Source organism: Strix aluco, chromosome 8 (assembly GCF_031877795.1).
Source record: "Strix aluco isolate bStrAlu1 chromosome 8, bStrAlu1.hap1, whole genome shotgun sequence".
NCBI lineage: Eukaryota > Metazoa > Chordata > Aves > Strigiformes > Strigidae > Strix > Strix aluco.
The window spans coordinates 11,069,339-11,080,103 of NC_133938.1; the positions used below are offsets into that span (position 1 = coordinate 11,069,339).

Below are 10,765 nucleotides of genomic sequence, written 5' to 3' on the forward strand. Positions count from 1 at the left end.
AAAAACAACCCACCACCACATTTTTTGCTCTCTCCTGGTAATGAGAAAAAGAGCTAGAGAGCAACAAAGAAAAGGAGGTGAGAGAAGAAGTCTGAGGTCTACAAACAGTACTGAGTTTTTAATGGTAAGTCGCATCCACAGCCCGTAATTTAGCAGTCTTGACCAATGTCTTCCTTAAGACTTTCTTTAGTTCCCCTGGTGAAACAGGCACAGGACAGAATTGCCCTAAAATCAACCCTAAATAGCAACAGTATCCCAAAACACGTAGTTAGAAGTATTTATGTAAACAGATGGTTCCTGATCTTCTAGAAGTCAGCAGCACTCCTTCCCTCCTTTGATAAGAAGGGGCAATGATGCTTACAGAACATTTTTGGCTATGTTTAATCTATACTTGCTTTATGGAATCTGTAATGTGATTATTAAAAACTACGCTTTATTGCAAATGCAATCTGCATTGCCAGTGATATATCCATTTGATTTTGTTTAGTTGCTTAAATTTTGGAAATAAATTTCCATCTTCTTCAGATTAAGTTTCATCCCAATTTCTAGGCTTTGATACGAAGTTAGAAGAAACACCTCTGAGTGTTGTGAGCTGTTAATCACAGGGTCCATGGCTGGGGGAGCAGAAGAGGAGCTGCAACAGAGCTCTGATCAACAGCCTCAGACACAGAGGTATAGAGAAGCTCAGAAGCAAAAGTGTCAACTGAACTCCAAAGCTTGCTTCTTCACTTATCAAACAAAAGGAAATACTCATGGTAGAAATAACCAAAGAACACCAAACTGTTATGTAGTCTACATACAGGTAGACTACATACACTATAAAGGTACGGCCTTTAATGGCACTGATGGCACCTAGAGGGGGGAAGAAAAGAAAAAAAAAAAAGAAAACACTTCTATTTGAAGCCCCAAAGTTCTGATTAGGAAAAAAGACAGATCTCTCCAATTTCCAGGCTTGCCACGCAGCAAGAAAAGCACGGTAACAGCTTCCTTGCAGCTGTGGAGGCAAAACAAATCTGACTAGCACTCTGGGGTTTGGCCAGTTTCTCCCAGACGGTCACTGACTGCTTTCCAAAAAAATGAACAAGGTGAGAAGTCAGTGGAAAAGACCCTTTGCCATTCCTTTAAAAAAAAAAAAAATATATATATATATATATAAAGACAACATGAAAGGGGGAACAAGCTTTCTAACCTGAAGTTTATAACTAGTCTTGGACAATTTGCATGATGTCCTGAATACAGGGAGGGAGTAGAAATATCCTCATAGGCATAATGTTACAAAACTCTCTCTCATACGACACACCCAACTGTGGTAATGCAAACCCCAAAATCGTAAAAAGACAAGTATCAAACAGTAGTGGAGAAGTAACCTTGTCTGTGATCACATCATTCCAGGGTGCTGGCAGAATACTACTTATTTTTGGTGCACACACTCCAAGAACCATCAGGGGAAAGCACTAAGTGCTAGAAGCAAAAGAACTCAGCGTCTTCTGTCCCAACTGAAGCTAGATTTTACATCTGAAATACTTATACATGGAAAAGATATCAGATAGTAGAGAATTTTTACTGCCTGTGCTAGCATAGGCATATTCCACAGCTGAAAGTTGGACATGAGACAAAACAAGCCTTGAAATAAGATGTGGTTTAGTTTCCTAACTGCAGGAATAATTAAACATTGGCAGAGCTTTGCAGAAGAGGTGACAGACACACCATGATCTAAGGCTAAGATAAGATCAATTTCTGAGAGAGATGTTTTAATTTTTCTTTGAGGAAAGCTCTACAGCCTGCACAAGTGGGGAAATCACACTGGATAACCACAGTAACCCATTTTGGCTTTGGGACATACAGATCTACAAAGTTTCAAAGACAGTGCAGAGAAAGGAATATTTTTGCTCCTCTCAGAAAGTTTGTAGCACTACAGTTACAAATGCCTATAATAAATTATTTGATTGTCAAGACAGTTGCCTTGTTCAAAGCTCAGGAAATACTTTCCATCCAGTGCAGAAATGACAAAATGTACTGTTGAGGGAACACGCAAGCTCTCCCACTTCAGGCACATCAAAACTGACAGCTGAAGACAGTCTACTGCACTGACTGCCCTATAGAAAGGGCTCTCCAACACAAAACTAACCTGGACTAAGGAGGTTTTTCATCTTTCTCGATATTATGTATGCAGCTCGCCTGTTGGCATCAGCTGAACATTTCCCATACAATGAACGTACCTGCAGCTGGGGAGCCTCCAGGTTTAGCAACATTTCAGTCCAACTCTTCGCCGACAACAGCCAAGTTAAACTTCATACAAGACAAAGGGTCCATCTAACCCAAAATCCCACCTCTACAACTTCCAGCCCCTCTACTAGCCCCTTTAACTACTTGTTGAGATTCTGCTACTGTTTTCCCCTTCATTTCTTTATCACAAAATCACAAAGTTGGGGAATCTACTCATAAATCCTCTCCTGGCCCTGGCCAGCCATAGCAAGAGGAGAGGGAAGCTTGACAGAAGTGAGGGTGAAATGCCAGCAAGCACAGGGTCTGTTTCTGCTCCCTCACCCTGTCACATCTCCGAGCAAAGCACCACTGGGCAGCACCCAACAGTTCCCTGGATGCCTTTAGAGCAGAGAATGCTGTTCAGCAGTACTCTGTGCTCAGTGCCCTCTATTTTTACTCTTTTGACCTTCAACCTCCATCCCCCTAGACCTGCCCTAGTATTTCAGCTTTCCTCATATCTGTTTATTCTCCACCTGCTTTCAGAGGAAGACAGGATTTAGATTTGTTAGGGACAGGCTAACACCAATTCATCATGGAAAAAAACCTACAAAAATAGCAAAGACATTCCCTATAGACAAATAAAGGGAAGCACCATGCATTTGCCTTGTTATAATGTTCTCCTAGATGGCAGTTAATTTCAGCTGTTTTCCTCAAGTGGATGAACTCTGCCTACTTAATAATCTCCATGAGATCCCTCCTCCAGTACTTCCAACTCTGAATGCTTTTTGCATCCATTGGCAAAAAAAATCATACATGTATTACCTTTTGTGTGAGGACTCTTTTTAAGCCTGACTCCTAGCTTATACTAGAAGAGACAGTCAGCTGCTGTTTGCTATTCACCCTCTACATACCAGCCATGGTCTTGTACACTTCCATCATAACCCCTTTAAGTCATATTCTTCTAGACACTGTTTGACCTTTGACTTCTACTTGAAGTAGAAAATGCTAATAAAAGCACCTCTGACAAATATTGGCTATGATCCATGTGAGATCTTTCACAATAAATCTCTCAGTGTCTCAAACTAATTATGTAAGCATGATATGGAAACAATCTAATGCTTATAATATGCCTCTGAATGACGGTGACTGTCACTCCTAAGCAACAATAATTTTCACCTCAACTTTCCAGTTTTTTCCTTCAGTGTAGTCAGAAAACATATGATGATTAAGCTGATACTTCACCGAAATCCAGGTGGGCTGTGTTTGACAAAGATGAAACTAAACTGTCATGGAATAAGAAAGGCAATTCAACTATGAATTAATGACTAACAGATAGGAAATAAGTTGGAACAATTGGCCTTTTTCCCAAAAAGGAAGGATCACCAGTGGAGTCCCACAAGGATCTGTTCTGGGATCAATACCTTCAACATCTTAAAGCAAAATCTAGCAAAGAAGCTTAACGCTTACGTGACAGAGTTTGCTGACAATGCTTAAAGTTATTCAAGGTTGCAAAAGCGATGGCCAAAGATCTGAAGACCTTAATGATACTGCTTAAGTGGGCTGTAAAATAGCAGATAAGATTAAATGTAGATAAATGTAAAGTGATGCATAGTGTAAAAAAAAAAAAAGAGAAAGCCTAAATTTATATACACAATGACAAATTCTGAACTAGCTATTACGACTTAAAAGAGTGATTGTGGAGTTATAATAGACAGTTCCACAAAAGTGCCAACTCCATGCTTAAAGATCATCAAGAAAAAGCAGGTAGAATACTAAAGAATAAAACCTAATACGCTATATAAGTTTACAGGGTGTCCTATGCTGAAACACTGTACCCAGTCCTGGTTATTGTTCCTTAATCCTGTTCCTCTGGTCCCTGCATCACTATCTCCAATCAGGAACAGACCTGCAAAAGGTGCAAAGAAAACAGAAAGGACAAGGAAAAGGATAGAATCACTTCTTTCTAAAACACCTCTGGAAAAGTCACAAGCAAGGGATGGTAAATAAAATTAAAAGGTATCAGTCTGTAAGCCACACAAGAACAACATGGATTCTCCTTTTCACCGCCTCTTCCAATACAAGAATTAACAAACAAGACATGAAACAAGCAGGTAGAAAGTTCAAAAACAAACAAAATAAGTGTTTTTTCCACACAAAATATGTTTAAGCCTTACAACACTCAGCCACAGGATGTTGTGGATGCTACAAGCATACATGGCTTCAAATACTGATTGGACAAATTCATAGAGGAAAAAACCCACCCAGGGCACTAAAAACAAATATCACCTCCAGTTCCGGAAACCTGTGAGCCACAAATTACTGGAGGCTGGGAGAGGTATTTCCTCAATATACACTATACTCTCCTCCAAGCATCTGCTTCTGGCAGCGCAGAGAGCCAGGATACTGGGCTAGCGGGACCTTTAATGTGACCAAGCACAGTCATTTTTAAGTTCTTACATAACTCATAAGAAAGTGAAAACATTAATCGTATGTATGTCAGAACTATAAGCACAGCACACTGAAGGACCAGATTTTCAAAGGCCTAAAGGTCAGCACAGTGATTAACTACTACAGTCACAGTTTGAGAAGTGCTTTTTCCAACATTAGAGTAGCTTAGTCTCCCCCAACCACAAACTTGTGTAAATGTATGACAAACAAACTGTGAAATCTGAATTTAATTCAGAACGGTTCCCTGCAGCTGTGCACACTGTTGCATTGATACAACTGAGGGTGTACTACAGGCTTGGAAACAACAGGGCTACTTAAATCAGAAGAGGCCCCCACAGAAATATTTGTCAAGCTACAAGCTGCATCAGAAGAAATGGAGTATCACACTGCCTCTTGCATCTCAGAAGACCCTTTCCATCACATCCACACCACCAACTCCCGATTGTCTAAAGAAATACTGAATTACTGATATCAAAGACAGAAATGCTGAGAGTGGACTTATTTGTCCTGTTTATTAAATTTGTCCAACACATCTATTTATTTCCAGTTGCTTACCAGAGTTATAAAACTTCCGCCACTTCAAATGGAAGACAAAAGGGGAGAGGGGATGAGAGGTTGCCCTTTGAAGTCTGGGGGGCATCTCACATAGGTTGAGTAGAAGCTTTCTTAACTTTAGCTGCAAAACTCCTCAAAGACTCCATCACACTGAATACTCACCAGCATGTAAAGATCTGTTACTACAAGTCACATCAGGTCTTAGTCAGAGCGCCCAAGCTAAAAACAAACTGGCAGTCTCCCGTTAAAAAGCCTTGTGCATCTCAAAAACTGGTATTTGTGAATTTGCAGCCTTTCTTGTTTTGCAATGTTAATGTTGTTTTGCTGAAGCTTCCCCAGTGTTCAATACATTATATGGTACGTAGCGTGTTCTGTACGCATGATTCGCAAAAAGCTTAGTTCACACCTACCAAGAATGGAAATAATTTCCTCTAATTTTCTTGTCAGTACCATATACAATACGTCAAAACAGTACAACAAACACCTTGCTACTGCATTTGATAGCTCTACCAACCACTATTTTAATGGACAGTTGGCAAGAAACTAAGTCACCTCTTCTGCTTTTAGATTTTTTTTTTCCTGAATAAGGATATTAGTGCTCTTTAATTGTTTCAGGAAGCGTTGAGTATCAAAAGCAGCAGCACCTCTTAACCACCTGGCTTAACAAGGTACTAGAGAATAAAATAAAAATTAAAAAATAGAGCTCTCTTCTTCCAGGGCCCAGTCTGGGAAATCTATATTCAAGAGATATCCACTAATCAAAGCCAAAATACAAGTCTCCTAGAATTGAAAGCAATGTAATGCAGCTTTTCTAGAAAAACCTAATTATGAAAAAAATAGAGTAAACCTGTGCATCTGCAACAATGACGCAAATTTAAGACACCTTTTTGACGAGAATTTCAAGAACCTAGTTTTTCACTTTGCTCCTAAAAATAGCGAAACAGCAATGAATTACTGCACCCTGGGAGTCTTCATACTTGCGATATATTCTCCTTCTCATTAAAAAAAAGCATTAGTTGCCATCCACATTTCTAAACTGCTAAGTCTCATCCCCCATTTCTCTCTCTTGTAAAACTAGGAATATCAAAACACATCAAAACAAAGTGTAAGATCTCTGGGGTCTCTCATCCCTTTAACTCTAAGCAGCAATCAGTAATCCTTTACTGTGGGGGTGAAAGGTGTAAAAGGGGACACATTGAACTTACACACTCTCACTTTGGACAAACCTATGTATTTTCAAATATCTGCGAAGGTATGTTTCCTAAATAAACCACTTCTTGGGTTAAGAATTAAGACCTAAAAAACGCTGGAAAATACATCACAATGAGGAGTGACCTACAGAAGGTTACTAGCAAGAAGTATTCTGTAATTATTGATACCAGCAAGCGTATAACACAAACTAAATTTCACTGCATCCTCCCTCGCTGTTCCATCGGCAGGCAGGCAGGACTTCTGGCACCACGGCCACTGCCCCACCACTCGCTCAGCGCCATGCCCTCACAACAGTGACACACCACCGCTCCGCTCCTGACCACCAAACCCCCCCTTCGCTCTTCTAGGGGCATTGCCTGAGGAAGCGCGTGTAACGCCAGAGGATGCCCGGGGGGCGCGGCCCCCACCAGCGCCGCCGCCCGCAGCGCAGCCCGCAGCCTCCCCCCGGGCCCGGCGCAGCCCCTCACCTCGTTCCTCCCCGACCCTCGGCCTCCAGCCGCCCTCCCCCGCCGGGGCCAGGCGCTCCCCTTGCCCCGCGACTGCGGCAGCCGCGGCCCCGGGCGGGCGCGGAGGGCGGCACCGCCGGGCGCCCCCGCCCGCCGCCGGCCCCCGCCACGCGGAGCGCGCGTCTCCATGCCAACGGCCGCCACCGGCCCGGCGGGGCCCCCCCCCTCACTCCCTCCCCCGCCACCGGCCCCACGCCCCGGCTTTACCCTCTCCAGCGCCTCCCGGCAAGGCGCCCCCGCGGCCCTGGCGTCCTCCGGCTCCTTCCTGCCGCCGCCCCCCAGCAGGGTGGCTCTCCGCTCCGCCGTGCTGGCGGCCACCGTCCGCCCGGGCTCCCTCCGCGGCGGTGGCGGCGGCGGCGCCGCCGCTTTGTCCCCCCGGGAGCGGCCCTTCCTCATCGCGGCGGCTTCTCCTCAGCGGCGGCTGCGGCGGCACGACTCGGGCCCCCGCGGCGCGGAGCCGGCCATGGCCCGGCGGGAGTCACGGAGAGCCGGGGCGGCGCCGCCGCCACCGTCGCCGCCACCACCTGCGCGCGGGGCGGAGGGACATGCCCGCCCGCCGCCGCCGCTCCCGCCTGTCAGGGAGCGCGGGCGCAGCGGCTGCCGCGGCGCCGCCCCCCCCCTCCCGCACCGCGCGCCCGCCCGCCCGCCCGTCCGCCCGCCCGTCGGCCGCGGCCTATCGCGAGAGCACCGGCCTCGCGGCGGGGAAGAGGCGCGAGACTTGCGGGGGGGGCGAGCGAGGGAGGGGAGTGCGCGAGACTTGTCACGAGGGGCGGGCGGGAGGTGCGAGGCGGGAAAGAGCGCGGGGCACGCCGGGAAGGGCAGCGGCCGCCGCAGAGGGGGCACCGGGGCCCGGCGCTGCCGCCGGTGAGAACGCGCCCGGAAAGGAGGAGCCCCCGCGGGGACCTCGAGACTGGTTCCTGGCGGGGCTGCCTGGGCAAGTGGCGCCTCCGGGCTGCAGAGGCTCCGCTTCCGTGCCGGGAGAGGCAAGAACAGGGCTCTGCCTTGCGGCGGTGGCAGAAGGAGACTCAGAGGGGCAGCCTCAGGATGCGCAGTGCAGGGACGTCTCCTGGGGGTGAGGGCAGCGCTTCTGTCCCCCTTACCGGGATCAGCTCAAGTGTCCACTAGCAACTGGCTTCTGTGTCAATAAGCTCTTCCTTGCCCCTGAAAATATAAAGTGAGCGCAGGACCTTTCCAGTGGTGTCACCAGTAGTAGGTAGTGTTTAGGAAAAACGCCACATTTCTTTCTTCCAGGAGGCCCACCAGCTCCTCCAAGGTGAGGTGGTGGGACCCAAGCCCCAGTGGTTGGGTGACTGGAGCCCCTCTGAGCAGCCCCCAGCCCACACACCCAGCTGCAGGAAGGCATCTACCAGCTGTGCCGTCAAGTGCTACAGCCCCTTTTTTCATGGAGAGTGAGGTCGCGCCAGGGAGCAAATTTCTCGGTAGAAAAGACAAACCTACAGGATTCATTACCTCAAGGAGTAATCAGAGCATATATCATCATCTTGTGTTTCATCTCGATAATTCACACCCTCTCAGCATTTTTGTCTTTGCAAATTGTTTCCTGAGGGTGCAAGTTACCAGTTTCTGCATTCATTTTTCACAAAAGCAACTTCAAAGTTGTCCCTTTTTTTCACTACTACATAGTCACGAACCGTGCTACTGCTGCAGAAAAAAAACAATTCTTCCTCCCTTTTTACCAAACTGAAAACGCTCATACATCTTCAACAAGAAGTCTGATTTTATACATTTTTTATTCATTTTGTACAAAGACAACAGAAGTACACTTTCAAACCATTTATTGATGTAGACGAGTGGGAGCGTTTTTAAATAATTATTAAGAATATTTAAATTCTTCCTGAAAACATTTTCAGGATGCTGGATTAGTCACAGAGATCTTTTTCTTTCATAATTGCATATTATAGAGATGGACAACCGTGTGGAATTTCCCAGCTGGGATTCCTGCCCTAGCTAAATGTAAATAATGCAAATGTATGGAATCTTGGCATCCGTGATAATGTGAGTCTATTAGGATGGCACGGTGCCTCGTCATAATTTGGCTGGATCTTTGCCCTGATGCAACATAGATGCCAATTAGTTATTTGCTGGCTACGGCCTGTGGGCCACCTTGCCCTGGCTCACACCTGCTCACTTCATGCACCAAAAAAAGACTTCATGAACACGGGAAGAAAAGTCACGATGAGAATCTGAATAACTCTACCTGCCTTTGAAACATATGAAAAACGAATCTTCAGTTGTTGGTTTTAGATAGAATTGCAAATAATTGCCTTCTGGTTCAGTATTTTACTCAAAACAATTTAAAAATCTTTTTGATCACTCCTACTCAAAAAGTCATTTGAGAGTTAAAAGGACATTTTCCTTGTGAGAAGATTGTGTTTGGTTTCCTTCTGGATTATTTCCTTCTCTGTTTAATCCCAGTTTAGTATTTTGGACCCAAGATGTCTTTCCAATATTTTTGAAACAAAAGAACAGTGAGGTTTCGTGTTGAAGGAATAGGAAAAATACTCCTCATTTTTACTGATTCTCCCATATTTTTTCCATTTAAACTTGTCACTGAATATGACCTGAATCTGCAGACCAATCTGAGTGACCTGATTTTTCTTTTCCATGTGAGCTATTTTTCTGAACTTTTTTTTTCCACCTTTAAATAAAAGTGAGCAAATCATGAGAGGCTTGGCAGGGAAAAGGGGTACAGATGAATGAGGCAGAGCGTGGTGTGATGCCACACCTATGCTCACTGTGTTTGTCTCCAGAAATATTCTATCATGTCCAAAAAAGATTGAAGAGTAATTAATAAAGGCTTATAAAGGGGCTGATTCTTATGTCATCCAGAGTGACTAACATGGAGGGGGCCACGGAGATCCTGTGTAGCGCACTTACTGATACTCAGCTAATGCTCAGTTAATTCTGTTTCTCTTTGCTGTTCCAGACACTTCCTTTCCCTGGCTTCCACCTTCCGTTTTCTCTGTATAAGGAAGGTCTCAGCATGCCCTTCTGATTCAGAAGGTAGCTGGAGCGATGCTATCCAGGAAAAATTCCCTTCCATTTAAGGAAGGTTTAAGAGGACTTTGGTAAGGCAGAACACAGGGTCTAGTCCAGCTTATTCCATAATGTTTTCTGAAATGACATAAATCCATCTGCAGCATTTTTATGACTGCTGAGCACACAGCTACAGCAATAATTCCTGGAGCTGGAGTAGACATACACAGCTTGAAGCTGTGAGGTTAAAACCTCTTTATTCCAAACAGAATAGAAAAAGCTAAATAGTAGATGTTATTAGGATGCTGCTGAGCAGGAGAATTTCCTCTACAAAATGAAATACTTAATCATTTGAATTCCTATTAAATTCAAACATTTAGCAAAACTGGTGCAGCACAAAACCCAGCTGATCACCTGTTTTCACTGTTTCCAAGGCAGTGGCATCACTAATGCCACCAAACAAGTCTATCACTAAGGCTTGTCATTTGTCATTCTGCTCACACTATACACATAATCTTCACTCTCAGTATTTCTGCTCTGTATGAGACGGTGGAAATGGCTTTAGTTGTTCTGCATGTTAAGCTATCACGCACCTTCTGTTAGTGACCCAGTTCTAATGGTATTCACAGAGAAGTTTTGGTCTTTACGCTGGAATACTAATGTTTGGCAATTGGCAGTGTGCAGTCAGCCCGGAAGACGGCACAGTATTTTGGGATGTTGTACTATACCTGCGTAGAGTGTCAGTAATGACAAGTAATTACACAGGCTGCACGTCATCACCATGACTCCTGGCTATTTCCCTAACTTCACCCCTGTGACAGCATTCTTTTTTCAAGATTCAC

The 10,765-nt window shown here is 45.0% G+C and overlaps 1 protein-coding gene across 6 annotated transcripts in view; it reads right to left on the reverse strand.

Moving 5' to 3' along the window:
- The window catches only part of MAST2 (microtubule associated serine/threonine kinase 2), a 198,194-nt gene extending 190,662 nt beyond the window's left edge, over window positions 1-7,532 (reverse strand). For 2 of the 6 annotated variants that reach the window (XM_074832138.1, XM_074832137.1), the window contains exon 1: window positions 7,134-7,531. In XM_074832138.1, coding sequence (XP_074688239.1) covers window positions 7,134-7,322 — 189 coding nt within the window. In that variant the 5' untranslated portion in view covers window positions 7,323-7,531. Of the gene's footprint in view, window positions 1-7,133 lie in introns of all 6 variants that reach the window. The other 4 variants (XM_074832142.1, XM_074832141.1, XM_074832136.1 and 1 more) reach the window with 3 other exon arrangements.
- Between the last annotated feature and the right edge of the window lie 3,233 nt (window positions 7,533-10,765).